General features: G+C 36.6%; 1 protein-coding gene across 1 annotated transcript in view; it reads left to right on the plus strand.

The window, feature by feature from the left end:
- Nucleotides 1-27,935, plus strand: part of CNTN3 (contactin 3) — a 450,405-nt gene that overhangs the window by 336,499 nt on the left and 85,971 nt on the right. The window contains exons 6-11 of the mRNA XM_043979112.1: nucleotides 4,424-4,627; nucleotides 6,360-6,462; nucleotides 7,032-7,216; nucleotides 21,960-22,096; nucleotides 24,122-24,251; nucleotides 26,359-26,509. Coding sequence (XP_043835047.1) covers nucleotides 4,424-4,627; nucleotides 6,360-6,462; nucleotides 7,032-7,216; nucleotides 21,960-22,096; nucleotides 24,122-24,251; nucleotides 26,359-26,509 — 910 coding nt within the window. The remainder of the gene's footprint in view (nucleotides 1-4,423; nucleotides 4,628-6,359; nucleotides 6,463-7,031; nucleotides 7,217-21,959; nucleotides 22,097-24,121; nucleotides 24,252-26,358; nucleotides 26,510-27,935) is intronic.

Raw genomic sequence — 27,935 nt, forward strand, 5'->3', positions numbered from 1 at the left:
GGCAGAGTTTCTGGTTTCAAGTCTTGGCCAGCTACTTCCTCTCTGTGGGCTCATCACTTTACTTGTCTCTATGATATATATCCACACAAGCATATAAGTATATGTGTGAAGAGAGATGATAAACAGATAGACAGATAGATAGATAGATGGATGGATAAATGATGGTTCCACGATAGATGACCAAAAGATAGATAGATAGGTGAAAAATATGACAGATAAATGATAGAAATATAAATTATAAATACATGATAGATGATAGAAAGATTGATAGATTAAATAGAGGATAGAGGATAAAAAAATAGACATCTGTGAGAAAGAGGCAAATACCTGACGCACAGGTGCTTAATAAATACTTCTTATTGATTGAAAATAAAAATAAATAAAAACTTTTGATTGATTAAAATTCATACTCTGTAATTAATACTCAATTTACGTTTCTGTGGTTGATCTTAACCATTTCCATCTAAATGCATTTGGAATAGACAACTTTCAAAACATCACCTAGTATTTCCCCCTCATTTTTAGTTTTGACTAGTACAACTTTAAACTGCTTTCATAATAATAATTGAAGAACTAACAAATAAGTCCAATCTTTATTTGTTCGAATTTCTTCTCAATGGCTTTAAAAGGATTAACTCTCCTTCAGAATGAAGTTTTATAATGGAGCCAAAGAAGCCCCTTAAATGTCACTAGTACTTGTATTAATGTATCTCTTGATACATTATGTCTCTCCAGAGTGACATATTTCATGTTAAATTAGTTATCCTTGTTCTTAAGTGACTCTACAAGGAATAAGCCTAAAGGAATAGTTGTAATTCATCAAGTTATTTCTGAGAAAGCAGGATTTCAGTACTTAGTTTTAGTTTGTAGCTTTGATTGATGCAAGTCTTTACATTTTAAAAAAGCATCTTTCACATTTTCAATACTAATATACCACTGGTAATATTAGATAATATTAACTGATTGATTGATTAAGGTAATATTAGTTAAATTAGTAAATACATGAATGATATATATAAGGGCAATGGAAAACTTTATAAATTAGAACTTGTGTAAATATATGTCTATGCATACATAAATATATGGTACATATATACACATATGTACAGACATATATTTGTATGTGTATGTATACATGTATATGGTTATGCCCATATATGTATGCATATACACACATAAGCAAGTATATATATACACACATACATATGTGTATATATGCATATATAGAGAGAGCACTTTGCATGCTGAAACTAACATTGAGGTTCTAGATTTATTTCATGGCAGTTAAACTGTAATATTAGCGTTATTTCCTAAAAACTGTAAAAATTTAAGAAATTACATATTATTAAAATATTTTCAACCTCCAAATGATCGAGTTTATATTTGTAGCACTTGAGGGAAATTATTCCAAAAATTAAAATTAAAAATTAGGCTATACTCATGGTATAATATAAAAAGGCTTATCTATTTATTTGGCTATGAATTTTCTCAGAAAGGAAATCCTTATTATAAAATGTGTGGTCATGATAATATTATATCTTTAGTGCAATAAACTCTGCTTGTCTGTTTTGTTTTGTTTTGTTTTGCTTTGAGGGGAGAAGTGGAGTCCGAACTGATAAGTTCACTATGTGGGAAACTTCCAGGATAGAAATTCCAAACTGTGATATATGTAATTTCTAATCTTAAATGATCTTCTGACAGATATAATGGAATAAATTGTGGGGACCTACATTTTGGGACAAGGGCACTGTATGGACCTCTTTTACTTGACTATGTTTATTTGTTACAAGTTTCCTGGCCACTTTCCAAGCATCTTCAAAACAATCCCCTGCCATGCCCCTAATCCAAGGTCTCTTTTATGTACTGTCTTCTTCATTTAGGATGGAAGCTTCTTAAGGAGAGAGAATATATTACATACTTATTTTTGTCTTCCCAGCCTATAGCATAGTGTCTGGCACATTTTGTCATTGTTCAGTATTCCGGTTTTTTCTGTCTTTTTTGGACTTCATTTGTGGTTTTCAAGGCAAAGATAATGGAATAGATCGCCATTTCCTTCCCTAGCTCATTTTACATGTGGTAGACAGGGTTAAATGACTTGCCCAGGGTCACACAGATAGAAAGTGTCAGAGGCCAGATTTGAACTCAGGAAAATAAACTTTCCTGACTCCAAGTCCAGAATTATATCCACTGTGCCATCTAGCTGCCCCTATGTGGCACTTAGTAAGCTATCAATAAATGCTCTGGGGGCAGCTAGATGGTGCAGTGGATAAAGCACCAGCCCTGGATTCAGGAGTACCTGAGTTCAAATCCAGGCCTCAGATACTTAACACTTACTAGCTGTGTGACCCTGGGCAAGTCACTTAACACCAATTGCCTCACAAAAAAAAATTAAAATAAATGCTCTGTATCTACTTACCTATGTGTCTATATATCTGTCATCTACCTTTGGTGTCCATTTTTATCTAGCTCTCACCTATAGCCCCAAGGAAGTATAGCATGTAGCACACCCTAATAAACCATTTTAGCAGACTGGTTGTTGTGGTGGTGGTGTATCCTTTGTTCTTGAAGAGGACCATGACATTGGGATGATGTTATGACTTGCGCTGAATTGGAATTAAGTGAGGGAGGGCTGTGCCCAGTCACTTAAGCAACAGGCCTCAAACTCATCCACTGAGTTAGGATGAGGTCTTCCCCAAGCATATCAATCCCAGGTGGAATGGGCAGATGAGAACAATTTGTTCCAATGGCTTCGGAGGCAGCTAAAGCAAGTACAGCAGAGCACTTAGAACTTGGTCAGACAGGGGCCAATTCTAGTCATCTTGACTTTTGTCTTGCCGCTAGGCTTTGAAGAGTCAGAAGGAGAAAGTGAGGCTGGTGACTTTACCCAGTTCTGCCTCACTTAAATCCAGTTCACATGAAAGTCAGGACATCACCCCCATGATGTCATTGGTCCTTTTCAAAAATCATGGATGTTACAACAATATCTGTCATCAGTCTGTCCTTCTATCATTAATGGAAAGCCACTGAATATTACAAAAGTCACTTGAGCAGTTACATAGGGGATGCATTGGAGAAAGGAGAGAGTTGAGTCAGGGAGATCAGTTAGGAGGCTATTGCAATTATATAAGGAAGAGGTGACAAGGGCCTATAATAGGGTGGTCACTATTTGTATAGAAAAAAGGGAACAGACAAAAGAGATGTGGAAGTAGAAATGATAAGATATGGTTGCATATTGGACATGTTGGTATGATGGAGAAGGAAGAGTTAATAATGACACCTAAATTGTAAATCTACATAAGAGAAAAGATGATGGTGATAATAGGTAAATTTAGAGAAGGACAGTGTTCAAGGGAAAGAGAACGTAATGACATTGGCAATCTGCCATAACCCATTCCTCCTGTGTGGTTCACTCTGATTCATCAAAGACAAAAAGAAGGAGGTTGGGTACTTACTTATTGGTCACTGTCTCAGAGGGCAGAGCTTGCCTGTCAGGAGCATCTATTACAGCCAGAAGATTATTTGGGCAGCCAGGGATTGATTATGCTTGGGGAAGAAGGAGCAGAATTTTTCCAATGGCACTTACACAGAAGCTTCTGTGGGTGTCCAGAAGCAGTCAGGTAACAAAATCCCAGTCAGATACCTGGCTCCGAACAGAAAGGTTGCTAGCTTCCATGGTGCTCAGAGTAGTGGAGTTTTTATTTTTGGGGGGAAGGGGTTGGAGGTACAAGAGAATGGATAGTCATACTGGAGATAAGGCCTTTAATTAATCAATACGAGGTGTTTGTTATGAAACCCATATTTCCGCCCTTGTCCATCCTATACTCCTTGAGGTCAGGCCATAGTTAGCTTGGGTTGTGGCCAATCACACTTTAAAGACCACTGAAGTGCTGAGTGAGATGTGCATTTTTAGATGTGGTCAATATGTTGATTTGTTTTGCTTGGCTACATTTTGGTTATTTCAGGGGAAGTCTCATATGGGGGGGGGAGTAGAATTGGTTACTACTGATAGAGACACAAATAGTACATCATTAAAAATTTCAAATATACAAGGGAAAACAAACATTTTCAGAAGGGGATACAAATACACAGAACAATATTGTCACTACACTATTTGATATACATTAAAATAAGAATAATGATATTCAACAGAAGTTCATAGTTTATATAATTCTTTTTTCTTTAGATGTTGAAAGACTCATGCTTGTCAATGATTGTTCAGCTCATAACATAACCCCCTTTAAAAAGAACAGCTCCTTTGTAAAAAGCTATGTGGAAGCTATATTGTATTCACTGGCAAAAGGCCATAAGAAAACTCAACTACCCCCTCTGCTTAGCTACTTCACAGATGCATAAACTGAACAAATACTCAAGCATTCCTCATTCATTGTAATCATTTCTTTTTCTGCTTCAAAATCAAAATTAGAGCTTTCCTATGCTTGGATCTTCAACGAATACCCATCATTTGTGCAAGAAGATAGCCGGCGCTTTGTTTCTCAGGAGACAGGACACCTGTACATAGCCAAAGTGGAACCATCTGATGTGGGAAATTACACCTGTGTTGTGACTAGTACTGTTACAAACAACAGAGTACTAGGTTCTCCCACTCCTTTGGTATTACGCACAGACGGTAGGTTTTTGTTTTAAAAATAAAATTCTGGGCAAAAATAAAAAAAATGAATAGAAAACAAAATGAGAAAGAGAGTTCTTTTTCATCTAGTCTTAGAAATTAGACCTGTCACATTTGCTTCATGGAAAAGCATATAGGCAGAAAAGTTCTGCCTGAGATGTGATGGGGTGGTGGAGGAGGAGGGAAGAAAATTATCATTTACATTCATGGAGAGAGAACTAACATCAAAGATTATAGATTTAAAGTTAGAAGGACCCTGGTCATCCAGTCCAACAATCTTCATTTTATAGATAATGAAACTGAGGTCCACAGTATTGGAATGATTTGACCAAAGACATGCAGGTTCAGAGAGTCAGCCAGAATTTGAGCTAAGTTCCTCTCACTTTAAAAACCAGCATTCATTCCACTGAACCATGATTCGGAAAACAGATGCCCCTGCCTGTGGGATCCCATGAGTGGGATTTCCCAAGTTATCTGACATATTTCCAAGTCCCTGTTGTGTAAGCTCTGCTTTCAACTATCTTTGGGCTACTCTTAACCCTTTCAAGTCATGAATTAAATATCATTACAGCAAATACATGAAAATCTGTTTAATCAACTATTCAACAAACATGTTTTGAACAGTAACAAACATTCCCATGCCTTAGTAATTGACCCATTAACGAAATGATACTAGAAAAGAAGAATGTGGACAGTTCTTTGACCATGTCTGTAGTTGAATTTGGCCTTTAACAATAATTTTGCTTGCCACTAGTGAGTTCGAAATTGTTATACATTCTACTAGGACCATTAAATTAATTGACCTGTTTAGAAAATGTACATGGGGTATGTCATCATAAATTATCATATTTTGTGATTACTTAAAGAAAAAAGGAAATGAGGGTTTTTTATCCCCCTCTCTTGGAAAATTTGAGAACAATAATTTCCTGCAAAATTAGATTCATGCTAAATTATGAATACCTGAATTGGTGAAAGCATAATGCAGAAGGAAGAAATTATTTCTGTCCTCAGATGACTTCGGTTCAGAACCTGGTTCCCAGCTACTTGTCCTTTGTGTGATCTTGGGCAAGATATTTAACCTCTCTTGTTTTCATTTTTCTAATCTGTGTAGTGAAAGAAGTAGACTAGATAACATCTGAGACTTCTTCTGAATCTAAATCTATTATTCTATGAGTTTGTGAAATTTTACCTAATTGACCCGAAGAAACAATTAAGCCACCTTCCCCAAATTCCCAATCCCTGGTTTACGATGTCTTTAACTTGAACAAAGATATTTATTGTGGTTTCTCCCTAACCGTCAATTCAGTTGTCACTCTTGAGATTCATTGGACAGGGAGTCGGGAGCAACAGTTCTGTCTGTCTATCTACCTATCACATATCATATTTATATCTATCATCTATCAATCTGTTACCTATTTATATTATCCATCATCTTTCTCTATGTATTTGTCATCTAGCTATCTATATCTAACATCTATCTAAATCTACATATCCATATCTATCCTCTATCAATCTATCATTCAATTCAACATACCTTTTTTGCAAGTACCAATACTTCATGCAAGGCACTGTCCTAGGTACCAACAGTACAAAGTAGAATTTTAAAAAGAGTGACTCTTCTCAAGGATTTTCAATTCTAGTATAAAATGTCACTCACACTTGGATTCACAAGAGTTCAAAATGATATAAAAAAGAGTTTTAGTACTCCTAATTTTGTACTGCACATTTGCAGGTGTGATGGGTGAATATGAACCCAAAATAGAAGTTCAGTTTCCAGAAACTCTTCCTGCAGCCAAGGGTTCAACAGTGAAGTTAGAATGCTTTGCCCTTGGAAAGTAAGTATTTTTAATGGATTTTTCCAATTATCTAGTCAGAAAGATCCTATTTCTGTGAATGGGTAGGACGATATTTTGGAAATTTTTGACCTTTGTTTTTCGTTTGTTGATCAATAAGTATTTCCATAAATTTTAGGAGAGTAATGAAAACAACAAAAAACAAAATAAATGTATTGCATGAAAATTATTTAGTTGTATTTTAAAAGGTACTTAGGAGAAAATTAAGATATTATCCAATTTTGCAAGCTTTAATGGCTCCCCACATTTTATTTTATATTTTCATTCCTCTTATATACTATAGTGCTTAACATGGAGTTCTTTTCCTTTCAAATTTTCTGTATGTGAGAAAGTATTTCTAAAATGTGTATGCTTTCTTATAAACTAAAAACTTCTCATGAACTTATACAAAATGTAACCCATATATCTTCTTCTTATTGATATCATAAGTGTTGTACCTGGGGGAGAAAAGCCAATTTTTTATCCTTAAAAACATATTCCCTTGTTTCACATGAAATGCTTCTGATCATTGGTTTTAGAAGATGAAAATAACCTTATAATCTACTTTTTAGTCCAGTGCCTCAGATCAACTGGAGAAGAAGTGATGGATTGCCATTTTCCAGTAAAATTAAAATGAGGAAATCAAATGGCATGCTGGAAATCCCAAATTTCCAGCAGGAAGATTCTGGTTTATATGAATGTATCGCTGAAAATTCGAGGGGAAAAAATGTCGCTAGAGGACGTCTCACTTACTATGGTAAGTGACCTTGGACAAGCTGACTTCTCTAGATGACTCTCTTTATTCATAAAATGATAGGCATGCATTAAATAGTCTGTTACTACCCTTATCTTTAATGGGTATGGTTTATGTGTCTGTGGATGAGTCTTAATTGGGTATATACATTTGTAGTTAAGGGAGAATAATCTAATTCATTGGTATGCTTGTAATATATCATCTTGGTTTAAAAATAACTCCTACTCAGTTTTATTCTGGGAGTTTGCAAAGAAGGATGAATCTCAATAGCTTCCTTTTAAAGATTCTAATCAGATAGGAATTTATCTCATCATTTCATATAAAAATGGTAGTGGACTTCAAATTATGAAATATTTTTTTCTCGTTTCTTTGTCATCTTTATTAAGGGGGGAGACTTGAAAATATAACAGTTGTTTCAATAAAATAGCCACATAAAGCAGGCTCAAGTGTGGAGTTCCCACAAGCTTTGTGGTACCCCCAAGTAGTATATTAAGTATTGTTTTATGTCTTTCAATCGCAAAAAAAATATTCAGTAAGTTATTGGGGGACAGCTAGGTGGTGCAGTGGATAAAGCACCAGTCCTGGAGTCAGGAGTACCTGAGTTCAAATCCAGCCTCAGACACTTGACATTTACTAGCTGTGTGACCCTGGGCAAGTCACTTAACCCCCATTGTCCTGCAAAAACAAAAACAAAAACCAATAAGTTATTGGTTTGGTAACGGTAAGGATGATGTCACCCATATTTAGATTCTATTTCTAAATGTCTTTCAGAACTTTTTTTTAAATCCCTTTTGTTACATGTGCATGTATGCATATACATGCACAGTCCTGTAGTCCCTGTGTTGAAGAAATGAACTGCGGAATTCAGATACATGATTTAACAAAACACAGTTCGTTAATGTCCTGAGATTTGAACACAGTGTATGTCTCTATATGTCACTGATTGGAAGTATGGCAAAGTTGATGGGGCTAATGGTTTTGTGAAAAGCAAATCCTGTTAAATGCAATTTTCTTTGGGAGAGTTCATCTAAATGGTGATATGAATTTTGATGATGTGCTGGATTTTTCTAAGGAATAACTGAGATTGCCAAGTGTAAAAGGTTGAGTCAAGGGATAAATCATGACTTCCACAGGAAACTAGGGACCTCTGTAGGATTGTGGTAATATAATTATTAGGATGATGGTGCCAATGAGAGCAGCTCAAATTAACAAGGCACTTTAAGTATTGTAAAAAAGCCCTTTTCACACAATATTTCATTTGAGTGTTAGAACTGTGTGAGATAGGAGTTACCATTACTTCTGGTCTAGCGTTTTATACTGCTTAAACCATACTTGTGATTTCATTGATATTCAGGATTCCCAATGAGGAAACTCCTTCTACCAATATAGGTTGGCAACTGTTTTGCAACATAGAGTCTTAGCTGGTTGCCTGGGGCACTGAAGGGTTAATTAACTTGCCATGTGCGACATAGACAGTATGTGTCAAAGGTCCTGCTTGAAGCCTTGTCTTCTTGACTGCAAGGCCAGCTCTGTTTACTATGACACACAGCCTCATTATTACGTCCATTTTACAGAAAAGGAAATTGAGGTTCTGAGAGATTGAATGCCTTTCTGAGGGTCTCACAACAAATGTCTGAGGTGGAATTTGAACACACTAGAGCATTCTATCTAGCACTCTGTCTACTATCTCACTGCCTGAAATAGATGCCTGACCTAAAAAACACTTCTAACATTTTTAGATTTTATATAGGCACATATACATGTATATATTCATGTGTGTATGTATGTATATGTATAGCTATAGCTATAGATATATATGTATAGCTAAAGATATATGTAGATTTTTAAAATGCCTAATCTTCTAAGAATTAATAAGTTCACAGCCCGTCCTCTTATAACATATACATTGGCCAGCTCCTTGCCTAGACCTCCATGTCAGCCAAAGTCCTAAAATATCCCTCTTCTCTTTTAAAAGAAATAAAATAGTGTTTGTCCAGACACAGGCTGTGTAGTTATAAAGAAGAGGCCACCAGGCAGCCCCTGAGTTGGGCTGTAACATAGGAAGGGTTAATGGGGTCCAGATTTGGAGGCTGTCAAGTCTGAATGCCCTTACAGCCCCTCATCAGCATAGAAACAACAGGGCTTAGCACCTAGTTAACACAAATAATTAAAATAGGAAGCTAACAGATGGTGGGTTGGGATAAGTTCCTCCCTGCTGGTGCCCTCCCAACCCCCCAGACAGTCTCTCCAGAAACAGCTTTGCACTGGTCTTGGTGTCCTGGGCTTCCTGCCCACCTCACCCTACAAATAAATGCCTGTTTCATGCCTGGAGGCAAACATCTACCACACTTAGCTCATGCTCAAAACTCTCTATTTATGGTTCTTTCTCTGGAGACTTCTGACTCTATAACTCAGAAAGGGACAGTGGGCAGGGAGACAAAGGAGAAAGTCCCTCCCTGTATTCTGGTGCTGCAAGATTGTTCCATGTCCACGTGGCCCTTGACAAGTATGGCTTTGGAACCATCTGCTGGGAACAGGACTTAGCATGCAGCTCAGATCTTCTGCAAGCTTGGATCAGTATGAAGAATAGTCTCAGGGAATAGTTTATTAAGTGACTCTTTTCTCTGCTGTTTAAAAAAAGTAAAGGAAACAGACTCTACCCCCAAGATCCTTACATTCTCTCTGGGAAAATAGCATTTACATATAGATTTATCTTTTCTTTTTTCTTTTTTTTTTTGGGGGGGGGCAGGACAATGAGGGTTAAGTGACTTGCCCAGGGTCACACAGCTAGTAAGTGTCAAGTGTCTGAATCTGGATTCGAACTCAGGTCCTCCTGAATCCAAGGCCAGTGCTTTATCCACTGCGCCACCTAGCTGCCCCTAGATTTATCTTTATATGGTTACATACTACACATATATGTACAGTATATCTATATATAGCATATCTACATACTTATGTATTTATAAATAGGTACTTGTATATCTGCATAAATATATGTACACATTTACCTATATAAGCATATACATACACACAAATATATTTATATAAGTAAATATACATTTTCTGCTATATGTATATGTAAATATTTTCCCAAAGGGGATATATTTATATATGTAATATATATCTGTGTGTTTAAAACATTCAAAGTAATCTGGGGAGAAGAAAGTAACAGTTGGGGAGAGGTATCAGGAATGGCTTCTCACTGGAATCCAATAGAGTTTGTTGAGTAGAAGACTTGAAATGTTCCGATTTACCCTCCAGGAAAAACATTTTTCCTATTCCATAGATATTTAAAATGGCTGGATCCCATTTCCTAGGCTCAGTCCTACACCTAAAGTCCTTCTCTACAAAAGAAAAATCACAACACTTTATTCTTTACCTGTACTCTGACTTTTCCCTCACAGACTATGCAGAGTAAGGTACTGTGGGTGTGGAGCTCTGTTTCCATCTCCCAGAGTTTGTGACCCCACCTCCTTACTGTGCAAGTTCTAAGCAGGTATAGTTATCTTTAGGTATTCTTCCTTCCTTTTTTTCTATTGGAGAAAGTCCCTGGCAGCTGTTCCCAGGTAGGATGTTGTCTACAGCTAACTCTTTCCAGTGTAACAGAATTCTTGTCTGAATGTCTTACGTTTATACAGGGAGGCATTTCTGGGCCAGAGTTAGGGCTTGCCTGCGCCTACTTGCTTATCCAACTCAGCATGTTAACCCATTGGATTCTGTTACATGTACCTTTTTCCTTGAAACATCCTACATAGCAAAATCCTGCAACCTGTTTTGATTTCAAAGGGAAAGGGAACAATAGTAGAGGAAGAGCACAAGACATGTTATCTCCTTCAGTCAGGGAAGACTTTTGCCTCATTCTGGTCATAATTTGGAATCATACCAATCAACATAAGAATTGGGAATCGTCTGAAAGTTGAATCATGTTCTGGCCCCTGTCTGTCCACCACCCCTTCTTCCAGTCAGCATAGTAAGTTTATAATCAGCCTGCATAAAGAGGTAATAATAGAAAACAGGAAACCTGGAAGTCATATGCGAACCATGCCAAAGATCAAACGAGCATGATTTACAAATGGTATTATATATTAATCATTATTCACATCCTGGCAATATGTGCTGAATCAGCAGGAAACATCTAATGCTACTGTAAGGTTTCTTGGTTCTGTGATAGGTTAGTCCCAGGAAAATTCCATACCTCTACAATTCCAGACCAGCAGAACGTCAAGAAGAACGCTGATAACTTGGGAATGATTTGGATATATTAACGTTAAAGTTTTCACAATAACTTTGAGATGATCTGTATGTGTTAATGAACTAACTCCAAGGTAGCACAGATAAGTGTTAATCTGCTCCCCAAAAAACACTTTAAAAAACTGACACTTTAATCTCCCATCCCCCAAGCACTCTTCCATCTCCTAAGGGTCCCTGCTGCTTAGTGCTTGCAGCTCTAATTTTTGGTTACATGACAGATGCTCTGCCTCTCCCTCTCTCCATGGTCTTCCCCAAGCTACTTGCCTCCATCCTCCCTTCACCATCATATCCCCTGCCCCATCCCGGAGCCATCTACCTTTGTACCCATTTCACTTCTTGTCTTTGTACCTTCTGTGTCTTATTAAAGTGTGATTTCAGCCTGACTTTCTGCTGCCATCATGGACTTTCCCAGTAAGTACCCAAAGAACCAGGTGGACCTGCCCCCATCTCATAAATTCATAAATTATCAATTCAGAGAGTAATGTCAAATGTTTCATGAAAGCCATTATGTTTTCAATTTAAAACTATTATTTATTTATTTGGTTGTTTGGTTATTTATTTATTGATTCATTCATTTATTTATTTGCTTATTTATTAATTTATTTATTTGTTCATTCATTCGTTTATTTGTTTGTCTGTATTTATCTATCTATCTATCTATTTATTTTTGGCGGGGCAATGAGGGTTAAATGACTTGCCCACGGTCACACAACTAGTAAGTATCAAGTGTCTGAGGCCGGATTTGAGCTCAGGTCCTCCTGAATCCAGGGCTGGTGCTTTATCTTCTGTGCCACCTAGCTTTCCCCCAGTTTAAAACTAATAGTAAAAATTGAGACAATCTGCAATATTTCACAGAAAGAAAGTCTTGATAAAACATTCTCATCTCACTTTAGAGAGATATTCTACCTGTCGCTTTAAGGACATTTTTGGCCCAGAAATTCCTTCTTTCATTGTGGGCAGAAGAAAAACAACCAGGGCAGCCTGTATATCTGACCTCATGGAAAGAGGTATCTATGAGGAATCTTTTGAAAGGCTGTATATAGTTCATTTGATTTTTTGTTTAATTAATATTTTCTTTTCCCCAATAACATGTAAAGACAATTTTTAACATTATTATTATTTTTTAAAATTGGAATTCCACATTTTCTCTCCCTTTCCCCCTCCCAGAGACACTAAGCAATTTGATATGTTATACATGTTCAATCATTCAAAACACATTACCATATTAGTCACGTTGTGAAAGAAGACATAGACCCAAAGGGGAAAAAACAAACACACAAACAAACCATGAAACAAATACAGAAAATGAAAAAAAGTATGCTTCAATCTGCATTCAGACTCCATCAGTTCTTTCTCTGGAAATATATAGAATTCTTCATCATAAGTCCTTTAGCATTGTCTTGGATCATTGTATTGTTGAGAAGAGCTAAATCTATCACAGTTGATCATCATACAATGTTGTTGTTACTGTGTACAATGTTCTCCTGGTTCTGCACTTTGCATCAGTTCATGTAAGTCCAGATTTTTCTGAAATAAATCTGCCCATCATTTCTCATAGCACAGTAATATTCCCTTACAATCCTATACCACAATTTGCTCAGCCATTCCTCGATTGGTGGGCATCCCCTCAATTTCCAATTCTTTGCCACTACAAAAAGAGCTACCATAAATAGTTTTTGTACAAATAGTTTCTTCCCTCCCCTCTTTCTAGAAATCTCTTTGGGATACAGACCTAATAGTGGTATTGTTGGGGCAAAGGATCTGAATAGTTTCATAGCCCTTTGGGCTTAGTCCCAAATTCCAGAATGGTTGGATCAGTTCACAACTCCACCAACAGGAAATTAGTGTCCCAATTTTACCATATCCCCACCAACATTATTTTCCTTTTCTATCATATTAGCCCAATCTGAAAGGTGTGAGGTGGGTACGTCAGAGTTGTTTTAAGAGGCAGTGCAATAGTGTGCCCAGATCATAGGCCCTGGTATATTGGATAGAGTTTGAACTTGGGATCACAAAGAACTAGGTCTGAATCCATCCTTGTAGTCTTCTTCAGTGTGTGGCCTTAGAAAAGACTACTACCTGGTGTTCTAATGACCCATTTTTGGCACACATTTGATTAACTTTAAAGTATCCTAATCAATGAGTTATTCAATAAGCACCTATTAAATGTTTCCTATGTGCCAGGCACTATGCTAAATGTTAGGGATACAAAGAAAAGGAAAAACATTACCCTTGCTCTTTTTTTTTTTTTTTTTTTTTTTTTGCGGGGCAATTTGGGTTAAGTGACTTGCCAGGATCACACAGTTAGTAAGTGTTAAGTGTCTGAGACCAGATTTGAACTCGGGTCCTCCTGAATCCAGGGCCGGTGCTCTATCCACGGAGCCACCTAGCTGCCCCTACCCTTGCTCTTAAGAAGCTCACATCCTAAAGAGGAGGAGGAGAAAAAGGGGTAAGCATTTATATATAACCAACTATGTGCCAGTCACCATGCTAAAGGTTTTACAGGGTTATCTATTTGATTATATATGCGTGTATTTAACAAAGTTATCATTTTATTTGATCTTCACAACAATTCTAGGAGGTAATGGCTATTATTATCCACATTTTTATAGCTGAGGAAACTGAGACAAACTACTGACTTGCTCAGTCACACAGCTAACAAGTATTCAGGGTAGGATTTGAACTCACATCTTCATGACTCCAGTATATCTGCACACTATATATCATCATACAGCCTACAGAAAAAATTACAGAAAAAAAATCTAAACAAATTGCAGTCATCGCCATCATGAGAGCACTAGCACTTCAAAATTAAGGGTAGCTATTAAGAAGATGTTTCACTTTGATGACTCTCCTTTCCCAGCAAAAAAAAAAAAAAAAAATAGAATAATAGGTTGAGATGGGAACTCCAAAGGAGAATAGGTATATTTTCACTGCAGGAGTGAGGTATATAGTATGTGTCTGTGAATCAGCTCACAGAATGCACCTTACTACCTCCCTTCCATTTATCAAATAATCTAGAAATGTTTTATTTTATAGAAAATTATTTTATTTATTCTTTATCCCCCTTTTATCTGGGGTGGAAGATCTCCCAAAGCTTTTGGTGCTGAACTTGACTACTGTTGGATTTTTGTAATGATCAGAGAGTGAGTGAGAGAGAGAGAGAGAGAGAGAGAGAGAGAGAGAGAGAGAGAGAGAGGGAGGGAGGGAGGGAGGGGGAGAGGGAGAGGGAGAGGGAAAGGAAGAGGGAGAGGGAGGGAGGGAGAACTTCTTTTATCTTCTCAACTGCATCTTGCCAGTTTGTGAATATGCCTCAAGGTAACTCTGGGCTGTTTGCCATTTTCGAACACCTGATGGAGAAAATAGTTGGAGAGATGTATTATTTGGAAGGGTTTGTGACCTAGGTGACCTTATTGTCTTCGGAATGACATTGGAGGAACACAGAGAGAGACTATACAATTATTAGTCCACCTAGAGAAGTTGGTCTGAAACTGTTGATTGAAAAGTAATAGTTTTGCAGAGCCTTCAAAGAAAGTATGTGGTATTACAGGAAAGAAGGATCACTAACTGGAAAAAATATAAGAAGCACTCCTCAAGTGACCAACTTTAAAGAACCTCTGAGATGAAAGAATAGTTTCCCTTCATTCCCACCCCTAGGATTTAAAGGTTACTAGTGTTGCTAAAAACAATGAATGTTCTTACTCATATAAGTTGAGAATCAAAAAGAGGTCAGGAAATATCAGTATGTTCTAAACCCTTTGAAGTCTCTTGGAGAATGTTGGCTAGATGAAAAAATGAACAAACTTCAAGATGTGATAAGAAGTCTCGTACATACACCAGTTTGGAACTATAAAGAATGAGTCAAGCTTTTGTTTATGCATACACACACTAGCTTGAAAAGCTTGTGAGAATTATTGTATCTAGAGAGTGCTGGTCACCAGAAAGGAGTTTCCTTCACTAGCAAAGGACCCAGTGACAGGAAGACTCTCTAATTTGTATCTATGCTGAGGTTCTTAGCTTTGAAGTTGAAGCTTCACCAAAATATTCAAAGACTATATGTGGAACTAAACTTCAAATTTGAATGGACAACTTTTCATTCACTTGTATTTGGAATAGTGAACCAATTAGATGTTGTTTTCCAGAGACAGGCAGTGACAGTGCTAGTTATGGATTTATCACTAGCCAGAATAATTCACATGGATGGTGATGACCTGTCTCAAAGGCTTTGTGCCACCCAAACTATAGTACAAAAAGAATTGAGGGGATTAGGGCAGCAAGTTGTTAATTGTGGGAATTGGGTGAACCACACTCACTCTTTTGACTCAATTCCTGAGCTCTCAGTTCTTTCTATTCAGTTATCAGTCTAGTCCAAATTCTCTCTTGTTAGAAAAGTTTATTCAGTTGTGGGAATTGGAAGAAAACCTTATTGCATTGTTTGAACCTAGCCCCTGCATGGCTGGGAAGGTTGACCACTTCTCCCTACTGTAGAGACCCTTAATCACTCCCCTGATGTCATGGTCATCTTCCAGATTCAATGGCAACTAAGGACCTAGGTTATGCAGACCAGAAACTTTGGTTAGATCCAAAGATTGATGTAAGGGGTTTTCTTATGATTATACAGCTCAAGCAACCCATTTGTCTTATCTGAAAACTGTCCCCATAGTGATAAATCAGCTATTTTTTCCAAGTTCCTTTGACTGTTTACAGTTACTTGGGGAGAGTGGGACTCTTCATTTTCTGAATTCAGAGAACTGTACCTGTTCACTCTCCTCTTCCCAATTTGGAAAGTCACTAATCTTTCATCTAATTAGAAATCTGATTACCTAATGTTGTATTATTTCCTTTTAATCAATTGACCTTATTTGACTAATTGCTTTAATATATAAAAGTCCCTCTCCCCCTGTATTAGGGGTCTAGGCCTAAGGCCTGTTTTGTTGGGCAATTGCCATACATTGTTTAATTAATCAATATGTTCAGGAAGATCAAACTTTTGTTTCCTCAGTCATTTCATATTTCACCCACTATGGCACTACTCAAGGAAGGAATTAAATTTATACTCAAGAATCACCAAGAAATGCAATCACCATCAAAAAGAAGTATAGCTGAGAACTTGGGTCATCTGCATTCCAGTGGCATTTGTGAACCTTGATTCATTATACCAAACTTCATTTGGCTCAGTTTTCCATGGATGACTGTCAAAGAATAAAAATAGCTAAGGAAAGATCATGAGATGTTGACAAAATGGCAGAGATTGGAGCTGGTTAACTGTGTATGCTATTCAGAATTATCAGTGCCTCTACATGTATTTAGAAGCAGTTGGTGCTGCCCAAAGCATATCATGTTAAGGCTGTAAGGGTTCAACATGATGACTTCAGACATATGGTTTAGAATAGGATTTTAGACCTAATAAGGATCAGATTTTACCAGCCCCTGATGACTGCAGATGTCACAGTGATGGGTGAGGTTTGTGCTTGTTGCATGCAAACAAAAGTACCACCAACTCTTACAATATATTGGGAGAAGATAAACACTAGCAAACCTTCAGAATTCATCTATACAGGCTTTTTATCACTGAAAGGAGAAAGTAAACAGGAGACATAATTTAATAGTGACTGAGCATTTCACCAGATATTCACAGGTCTATCTAAGCAGAAATAAATAAAAGATTCCATAGTTGCTGAAGTATTATGATGGAGGAATCGATCAAATGAAATAATACATGTAACTTCATAACCCTTAAAGTTCTATATAAATTATATCCATTACTGTCATTTTAGTATTATTGATATTGTTATTATTTCTTTTTGTTTATTATTTGTTTTTGTTTTTTTCTGGACAATGAGGGTTAAGTGACTTGCCCAGGGTCACACAGCTATTAAGTGTCAAGTGTCTGAGGCTGGATTTGAGCTCAGGTCCTCCTGAATCCAGGGCCAGTGCTTTATCCACTGCGCCACCTGGCTGCCCCTATTGTTATTATTTTCAACCTTTGATCTCATTGCTAAGATTCATTCTGAATAGGGTAGAGACTCTGAGAGCAAATTATTTAAGGGAACCTTCGCTTGATTATTATTAGGCCAGCTAGATGACACATTGGATAGGGCCTGGAGCAAGGAAAACTTGTGTTCATATCTAGCCTCAGACATTTACTAGCTGTGTGACCCTGGTCAAGTCATTTGCTTCTCTTTGTTTCACTTTCTTCATCTCTAAAATGGGGAGAATAAGAGTACCTACCTCCAAAGATTTTTGTGAGGATGAAATGACACAATAACTGTAAACTGCTTAGCACAGTGCCTGGCACAAAGTTAGTGCTATATAAATGCTAGCTATTATTATTGTTACTATTACTATTATTAACTAAACAAGAACTATACCTTACTATGATGAAGAAATCCCAGTCAATTAGTAAAGATTCATTGAGAGCTTACTATGTCCCAAGCACTGTGCCAAACACTACAGATACAGAGAGAGAGAGAGAGAGAGAAACAGCCCCTATCCTAAGGAGTCTAACTACAACTGGACTTCCCATTGGATATTAATGGAAACATTAAAGTCTGTGGAGCAACATTTGCCCCATTTAATCCATGCCTCTCACTCTACCAGAGATGACACTACAGACATTATACCATATTTACTAATGTTTGGCCATGAATTGTGTCTACTCATTGACTTGTGTTTTGGAGAAACAGAGGGTGAAAAAGGAGTAACAAAAAAATCAATTCATTTTGCAATTGAGAGAGAAACTGAAGAAAGCTCCCCTACTATCACCTTAGCTCACAAAAAAGAAGTAGACAAAACTGTAATGTTCGAGTTCAAGTCCATTAGGTAATAGTTTTGTTTTTTTTAAGTGAGGCAATTGGGGTTAAGTGACTTGCCCAGGGTCACACAGCTAGTAAGTGTTAAGTGTCTGAGGCCGGATTTGAACCCAGGTGCTCTATCCACTGCGACACCTAGCTGCCCCAGTAATAGTATTTTGCTGAGAAATCTTAGGGTTCAAGAAACCTACAGATTATCAGATAGATGGACATCTAGTCCTTGTCATTGCCATTGTCTTTCGTTTAAAGATTGGGCAACTTCCAAATGTATAACATAGCACCAGACAGTCCCAGGGTTCTATAATAACAATTGATACTGGCCATTTATTGCCCACTGAACAATAAAAAAGATAATGATGAGTAATCAATTAAGACCTTATGAAAATAGACCATTCATCAGTTATAACTTAATAGTTTTCCTTAGATGCTTCTAGTGAGGAAGATGGTAAATAAAGAAATTCAATTTATTTGGCTAGGTCTGAGGAAGATCTAGAAATGTTACTATTCTTCAGTCGCTTTTCAGTTATATCTGACTGTTTGTGACCTGTTATTGGCAGAGATACTGGAGTGGTTTACCTTTTCCTTCTCCAGCTCATTTTACACAAGAGGAACTGAGGTAAACAGGATTAAGTATGTGACTTGCCCAGGATCACACCATTATTGTCTGAAACTTGAACTTGAACTCAGATCTTCCTGACTCTAGGCCTACCACTTTATCCACTGTGCCACCTACATGATCTGACCTAGACATAAGGGATTGCTGAAAAGATGAATGAATGAAAAAGTACTAATTAAATGTTCGCAGTGTGCCAAGCATTGTGCTGTCTGTGATATAAATAAAAAAGCAATGACATTTTCTGCCCTCAGGGAGCTTACTTTGAAAACTCCACACTTAGGCAAGTGTAGACCAGGGAGAGGCCCTTGAAAATCATCAGGATAGCTAGTGGGGCAAAGGGAGATATATTGTCACTGCCTGTGCAATAACTATGGCAGAGTTGATTTGGTGGGGGACCAGGGAAAGGAAACGTGGGAGGGGAGTGACTAAATTTTATCAAGGTACTTGGTGAGAAAGCTACAGAGGAAGTGAGAGGAGGCAGTAAAATGGAGCATCTGGGATCTTGCCAGCATAATATTGCAGGAGATAGTCGCCAATCAGGAGAGTGATGCCTTAGGGCAAAGTTTCCTCCAGGTAATGGTCTCTGATTGAGAGAAAAGAAGGTTGATCAGTAAACACCGTCCATAGTTCTACATATACAGAAATGTCATTGTGTCTGGCTGTCTCTCTCCCTCTCTCTGTCCCTCTCTGTCCGTCCCTCTGTCTCTCTGTATCTCTCTGTCTCTCTCTCCCCTCCATCTCTCTCTCCCCTCTGTCTCTATACACACACACACATACACAGAGCATCCTTCCACCTCTGACTAGGCTAACTTAAAGGAGAAAAAGAAGAGGTTACTCAGGAGGGCAGGTAGAATTCCTATTATTGAATTCAATCCATTGCTGCTTTGTACTTGAGATGTGTAAATGCACATTTATCATTCTATGTGTGTATGAATATCATTAGGTATAATTTCATTATATTTATTGTATTATTATTATTATTATTTCTATTGCTAGGGTTGCTTTATTTCCCTCTTTTTAAGCTCTCTTTCTAGTGGTACTTCATATAATATATGTGTTGTTTTTCATATTAATGTGGCATTAATGCACTCCAATGACAGACATGATGCGAACTGAATGTCAGTCAGTCTGAGGTGGGCAACAGACAATTTTCAAATGAATAACAAACAAACACATGCAAAAAAACCCCACCAAAAATGCAACTTCAACCTTCTCAGGTAGCTGGTCCCAGTAGCTGAATAGCAACAGTTCCATTTTGATTTAATTTGCAAAAAGGAATTTTATGAAATAGAAATAGAAAGACAAATCTTCCCTTGGTTGCAATTAAGAGGAAATGGATAAACTGTTTCTCCATATGCAGGATGCAAATATGAATCCCATAGTACACAGCACATGCATAATGCAATGTGAAGCCAGTAAGCCTTCTCACCTACAGGGCTGGATTTGAAATCCTAGCAGATACTTGGCACAATGTGCTGTTTTTATTGAGTGACTTGCATTATTTCTGTCGTGTTACACTCCTGTCTTAAAAAAAAACAACATACACACACATTCCAAATACCTCCTAAAAGAGGGAAAGACAGAGATGCATGATCTATGTGATTTGCATACCTGATTTTAAATTATGAGTTACTTTTTTCCTTCTCCCCTTGAGGGAAAAAAAAATCATATAATTCAAATTCTGCTGATCTATCTATTTTTCCTACTTTGATTTTAATTCACACAGAGGTAAGAAAAGTGTTCTCCGGCTTGCATTTAATTAAGAGTTATTTCTAACTTGAGGGAAATGTTTTTCTTGAGCTATAGAAGTTTCTTCCCTATGGAAGTTAAATCTAAGTGCGTAATTAAGACTGATACCTGCTGCCATTCAAGAAAAGAATTTTAAGTTGTCACTCAGTGTGATCTCACAGTTCAGAATACCTTTGGGAAGAAAAATCAAGTCTAGGCATCAGCACATCTATCTTCTGGTAGATGTCAGACTCACATGTGGGGGGATTTTATGTAATAGAACCCAACAAATAATTATGAGACAAATAGAAACATAGGAAAAAAGAAAATTATTTTTCTTCTGATAGTCTAATGTCATTTGCTGGAGAGAATTACAGTGAGTTTTCTGATAGTCTAATGTCATTTGCTGGAGGGAATTACGGTGAGTTTTAAATCAACCATCACAGCTTTAATTTGTTGTTCCATTCTGCTGACTTGAAGTGTATCATTCCACTGTCCAGTGATAAGGAACACAGAAGCATCAGGAGGCATCCTACATCCCTTCTCTTCCTTTTCCCCTGCAATGACAACATAAAGCACTGGGCAGCAAGAGTGGAAAATGTATGTGACTACCCTATAAAAACCTGTGAAATTGGGAGTGTCACTGGGTTCCAATTCTATTGCTTCATGTTTTCTTTGTCACCTTGTGTGTATGTATGTATGTATGTATGTGTGTGTGTGTGTGTATATTTGTTTGTTCATTTTTTTTTTATTTGTGAGGCAATGAGGGTGCAGTGACTTGCCCAGGGTAGTAAGTGTCAAGTGTTTGAAGCCAGATTTAAAATCAGGTCCTCCTGAATCCAGGGCGGGTGCTTTATCTACTGTGCCACCTAGCTGCCCCCATCACCTTGTATTTGTGAAGAATGAAGGAAAAGGAAGAAAAACCAAGGTAGGGTCCTGATGTCTTCATATGAGGTCATGACTCTGAGTTGCTCCACTGTGGACACTCACAAGAATATTAATTTAACATTTTAGAAAATATAAATGATTAAATCAGGATGACTTCCAAAGGATTTGCATGATTCTCTCTTTACAAAAAAAGCTGTGGATTTCTTGCTATATATGGATTATTTGAAAGTGTGAGAATAAATTATAATCTATGTATTTTATACCTCTTTTCACCCGATATTTGTGATCTTGAATATTTCCCAATAAGATCTTCAATTTTCATTTGCATATTCTTTTTCTTTCTTTCTTTCTTTCTTTCTTTCTTTCTTTCTTTCTTTCTTTCTTTCTTTCTTTCTTTCTTTCTTTCTTTCTTTCTTTCTTTCTTTTTTTTTTTTTTGCTGTGGGGTTGCAGCAAAACCTCACTGGGTTCAGATGATAAAGGATATAGAAGGTGCTGTGGAGGACAACCTATACTGGGAATGCCGGGCAAGCGGTAAACCCAAGCCATCCTACAGATGGCTGAAGAACGGAGATGGCTTGGTGCTGGAGGTAAAGTGGATTGACTCATCTTCCCTTCTGTCACATTAAATGGTTTCTGGAAGCTTTACTAGGGAAGTGGTTGCTTTAAAAGAAACAAAAACAAAAACAAAAACAAAAAACCTTTTTTTTTTTTTCATAGGTTTTTGCTTACACTTCAATACATAGGCAGGATATGGAAACATAAGCTTGCCCTGACAAGACCGAGGTCTTTACTCAAATAAACTCATGAAAAGGATGTGATTCTATATTATTGATTTAAGTCCTTACCATAAAATGTATTTAATAAAAATATTTACCATAAGCTTGATATAAAACATTAATACAACCAATTCAACTTGCTTTGTAATTACTTGAATTACCTAAATGCATTCCGACATCTAAAATGCATTCATAAGAGTTCAGACTTAAGTGAATCAATATTCTTTGTTTTTCCCCTTTTGCTCCAGTAATTAGAGTTACTGCGAACTTTGTCTTTTTTTAGTGTTATTTCATAAAGGTATTCCCACATGCCACCATATGATTCATATTTAGTCCTGATGGCATTATAGTATTTCCTTTGTTTAATGTGCTATAATATCTTTAAAGAGGCAGTTTGATAGAAGGCAGTATTATTGTCAGGAAGACCTTGTTTTGGCTTTATCCTGGGTATGTGATTTTGAGCAAGTGGCTTAACCTCTCAAGATCCCAGGCAACAATCTAAGACTATAAAATGCGAAGTCACTGTTCATCAGCGTTGATAGAGTAGCTTTCCACATCTATGAAATTATAAGTCTGGATGGAAAAATATAAGCATATGTTATAGTCACTTTTTATCCTAACATAGTCACAGATTCAAACCAAAAATCCATCCTTTATTATTAAGCATTTAAATGGTTTCCAGTCTTTTTAAAATCTATTTTATTCTGAACTTAAAGATAAAACAAATATTTTCATAGCAGTAGAATAGAAGAAAAAGATGATTGTACAGGAAACTACAAATCTATTATGTACACCTTTCTATTCCTTTTAAATTCTTGGATTTTTTGTTTTTGAAATGAGAAATAATGCCACCTGGTGCAGTGTTTTGCACACAGTAGGATCTTAAGGAACATTCTTTTAAATTGAATTGACTGCTGCTATGAATATCTTCGAAGAGGTAGTTCTATTTGCTGCTAATAATATACTCGAGTTATAATTCCAACAATATAATTATCAGGTCAGAGGGGATCATAATTTTTATGACTTTTACTGCAAACTACAGATTGCTTTCTAAAAAGAGTCTACTAGCTTGTAGTAGTTCTATCAATAATGAATATTAAATACATTATTTCCCTTCTTCAGTCCTATCCCTTAGCTGGATTGCTAGAGAAATTAATATGTCTATCACTCAGCAATTCCTATTCTTGGGCATTTGTTTTCTCAATCACTTATTCTATGCACTTTTTAATTATGCTGGGGTGTTTGCTTTTAGTGCTAACCCAACCTTGCTCCTTCAGCTCCTCAGGCATTGCACTTGTCTATATTTCACACTCCATAAACACCTTGATAAATATTCATGGTCTCCATATTTAAGTGTCTTTTGTTCCATGTACCTAGTTTTTTTACCCGGCCTTCAACTTGCATGTTTAAATAGTAGCAAAGAAACTCCTTACTGTTTGCTGGAATAGAAATGCTAAAACTTATGGCACTTTATGTTTGGAAGTTGGGGACATTAATGAGACATGAAAATTATTCAGAATGTCACAGGTTTATCCCAGGTATTCCTCTATGATGCTTTATGAGTTGTAGGGCCTGCTCACTTTTAGGCAGTGAGCACTTCAGAGGACCAATTCCAACATCTTGGTAAAGGTTAGTTGGTTTCCGTGTTTTAATGGAAACAAAAGTCAATTTACACAGTCTATGGAAGCACTTTGGTAATCTTCCGCAAGTTTCATAAAGGAGAGAAATCTGGGATAGATTTGAGCCGAGATCAAGTCTTCAATGGTTCTTGTTTTTATTTTGTTAAAGCATATTGTGTTTTTATAGATAAACACATTCCCCCCCCTCCTTTCCTAGGAAAGAGTACAGCTAGAAAATGGGGCACTGTCAATTGCAGTCCTAAATGTGAATGACTCTGGCATGTATCAATGCATAGCAGAAAACAAGCATGGGCTTATCTATTCCAGCGCAGAACTCAAAGTTTTTGGTAAGATGCACTTTCTTGATATTTTTTTTAATGTTTTTTATGCTATGCATTTATCATCTTACTTTGTTAACCCTTTCAAATATTACTATAGACTAAGGTATATGCTCTCCTCTCTCTCTCTCTCTCTCTCTCTCTGTCTCTCTCTCTCTAATCCATTGAAATGAAGTGTTTGGTAACAGCTCTAACTCATGTGCTATAAAAATCCTGGATATTTACGGCCCAATTATTCATTGCTTTGAAGCAAGAATACACAGCTAAATTATTAATGATGGAACAGTAGTAGAAACAGTGACTTGGAAAGAAGCCCAAAGATGAAGAATAATTATAGGATATGAATGCAATGTTCTCTTTGTCTTTGAGAAACTATGTATTAGCATTATAGACAATAGGAGTACAATTTCAGTTAACCAGAACTCAACAGAGCAGGATGCCCAACTAATTTCCTTTGATTTTCCCCTAGTTTAATTATTTTATTTATTTATTTATTTATTTATTTATTTATTTATTTATTTATTTATTTATTTATTTATTTATTTATTTATTTATTGTTTTTAAAACAAAGTCATCCCCCATCATTTTCTACCACCCCGTTACACACACACACACACACACACACATACACGCACACACACCAGACAAAACAGTAGAACCAAATCTACTTTCATATAACAATTTTTCTTTTCATTTATTAAAGGCTAGAGCACTGGGTTAGGAATCCAGGCTCTGCCACTCTTTACCTATTTGACCTTGGGCAAAATGCTTAACATCTTTTGACCAATCTGAATGACATGATCTTTTAAGGTCTTTGTAAGCTCTAAAACCTGTGATCCAGTGATATTACAAACTGCATCAGGTGCCACCTCACCTTGCTTTTAGCATTGTTTTAATATACTTATTATATGCACTTTATTTTATGATCTCCTATTTATGTTTGTTTCCTCTGATAACCATTCATGCAGGTTCTCTGAACTCATATTTGTCACTTCTATGAATATTGTAACAATATTTCACATTACTTTAATCTTTTACAGTTTGTTCCCTGAATAGGTGCTACACACAAAAAAATGCTTCTACCTTTTGTTTTAAGAGAAATTTTTAAATGGCAGACTAAACAACCAAGGAGTTAGATAAAAATAATTCAAAGCAAAATTCTTCCAAGTTATGCTGTGGATTCAGTGAATTGAGATATACTTTCTACATCTCAGGTCCCTTTTATTTCTAAATTCTATGATTCTCTGATCTACAGTGACATACAATGATAATTTATATTCAGAATAATGACCCCAAGGCCCTTAATTATCAGAGAGACTCTATTCTAGGCACTCTTTCATTAAGACGCCATAATTAATTGCTGTTCTAGGCAACTTTTAAACTATAAGTTACAGAACAGTTGCTAATCTGCACTGGTAGAGGGACTTTCTTCACTAGGAGTTCCTTACAGCAAAGAAATTGCAGGTCCACTAAAAATATGGAATAGTTGTAAGGAAACCTATGGATATTTTTAATTTAATTTAATGATTTCAATTCACGATCTATTTTTTTCTCCCTACCAGCCCCCTCCACTGGGAAAAAAAAATCAAAACCCTTCCTATAAAAATAAACAAAAAACTAAGTATTTATACTGATATGTTTGAAGAAAAAAATTCAACCGTAGGATGTGAAACAAATTGAACTCTCTGGTTTAGCTTTCATTATGTTTCATAATCCGACTTTTGCTCTGGTTCCTGAGAAATTGCTTTTTTAAAATTTTAAATCCTTAGTACCAAAAAGAACCTGACACACAGTAGACACAAAATTAATATTTCTTGTTTGGTTGCTTGATTGGTTGGTTGGTAAGTTGATTCTGGTCACTATTCTATAGCATTTTGGTATTCTGGGTATTCACTTTTAGAATCAGGATGGCAACTGCAAAAGTTTTTGGTAAATATGTGTTCTACAATGGCAAAGGCTTTTGATATCTTGCCAGGAATGGGATGGGGTATAAAATATTATATACACAGTGATTCTACAGACTTGCCATTCATCTCTAAACTAAAATGGGTAAAATTAACTTAAAAATGAAATCGTTTTGAGCTGCTTTTCTTTTCTATTTTTTCTTCATCATCAGCATCTGCTCCAGACTTTTCTAAGAATCCAATGAAGAAGCTGATTCAGGTTCAAATAGGCAGCCTGGTTATATTTGATTGCAAACCAAAGGCATCTCCCAAGGCACATTGCTCTTGGAAGAAAGGTGATGACATCCTGCAATCAAGTGAAAGGTATTCTGTTCCACAAAGCATTGATTTTTCAGACTTCTATTTTTTAAAAATCTATGTTGAATTCACTTTAAGAATCTTGTCTTCCCTCACCAGCCCCCTTCTCCCCCACACACACACATGACCTCATGCTTTAATGAATGGTACTCAGTTTCCCTGACTGTTAAAGAAGCAATTATTGGACAGATTTCAGGTCTGAATGTTCTTAAAGATGGTGTGATATGAGGAGGAGCTTTGAGCAGCCCTTAGCAATCTAAGTGTCATTACCATCCATATTTGCTCTGTCAGTATTTCTCCTCTAACCTAAATTGGGAAACCAATTTGATTTGGGGGGGTGCATTTTTAAAATTTTTTTAAACTATTCAATCTTTAAAATATAAATTCATTGAATCAGTTTAATACCTTAAACCTTTGGAAAAAAATAAAGATCCTTTTGTTTTTCTAAAAAAATATCTTTCTGAGACAAATTTAATTTGACTTTTATTGAACATAAATGGAAAGTTTGAAGAGATTTCAGAGATCACTTAGTCCTTTTGTAAATGAGGAAATTGAAATCCAGAGGAATTAAATATCTTGCCTGAGGTAGCAGGGGCATGAAGCATTAGAGGCACAATTTGAACCCAGGTGCTCTGGCTCATGAGGAATAAGTGACTTTTCCCCTGTACTAAAATGTGATATGCTAGACCCTAGGAATACAAAGGCAAAAAAAAAAAGAAAAAAGAAATAAACAATCCCCACACTTAATAAAGCTTATGATTTACTTTGAGAGAAGAGAAATATAACATGCATAAATGTTAATTGAGTACAAAATATATAATATTGATAGAAAGTAATTTGAGGGCCAGCTAGGTGGCTCAATAGATAAAGCACTGGCCCTAGATTCAGGCAGACCTGAGTTCAAATCCTGCCTCAGACACTTGACACTTACTAGCTGTGTGACTTTGGGCAAATCATGTAACCCTTATTACCCCACCAAAAAGAAAGTAATTTGAAGAGGATTAATAATTGTGGAATCCATATATATGAGAATCTGTACTTCAAAGTGTAATCATTGGAATGATGCCACCTACTGGAGACTTACTATAGGAAAGCTCCACCATGAGGAAAATGCCTCAGAGAGCAAGGCCATGTGGCTTTTCCTTGGCGTCAGGAAGTGACATTTTCTCATGGGTGCTGTCTATCAAGGCTACCAGCCAATCAACTTGAGGAGCCTCCTATTTTCTGGGAGGAGACAGGAAGGAGGAAGGAGGGCCTGCACGGAGAACTCTGTCTCTTTTGGGTTCCTGCCTTGATGGTGGTGGTGGCAGCAGAGGACTTCACAGGAAATTTGAGGAAAGATAGGAATGGCAGGCTGTTGGAATTCTTTTCTCAATCTTTCTTTCTCTTTTTCAATAAACCCTTAAAAACCTAAACTCGTTTTATCAGTGAT

The sequence above is a fragment of the Dromiciops gliroides genome, chromosome 1 (genome assembly GCF_019393635.1).
Source record: "Dromiciops gliroides isolate mDroGli1 chromosome 1, mDroGli1.pri, whole genome shotgun sequence".
Classification (NCBI taxonomy): domain Eukaryota; kingdom Metazoa; phylum Chordata; class Mammalia; order Microbiotheria; family Microbiotheriidae; genus Dromiciops; species Dromiciops gliroides.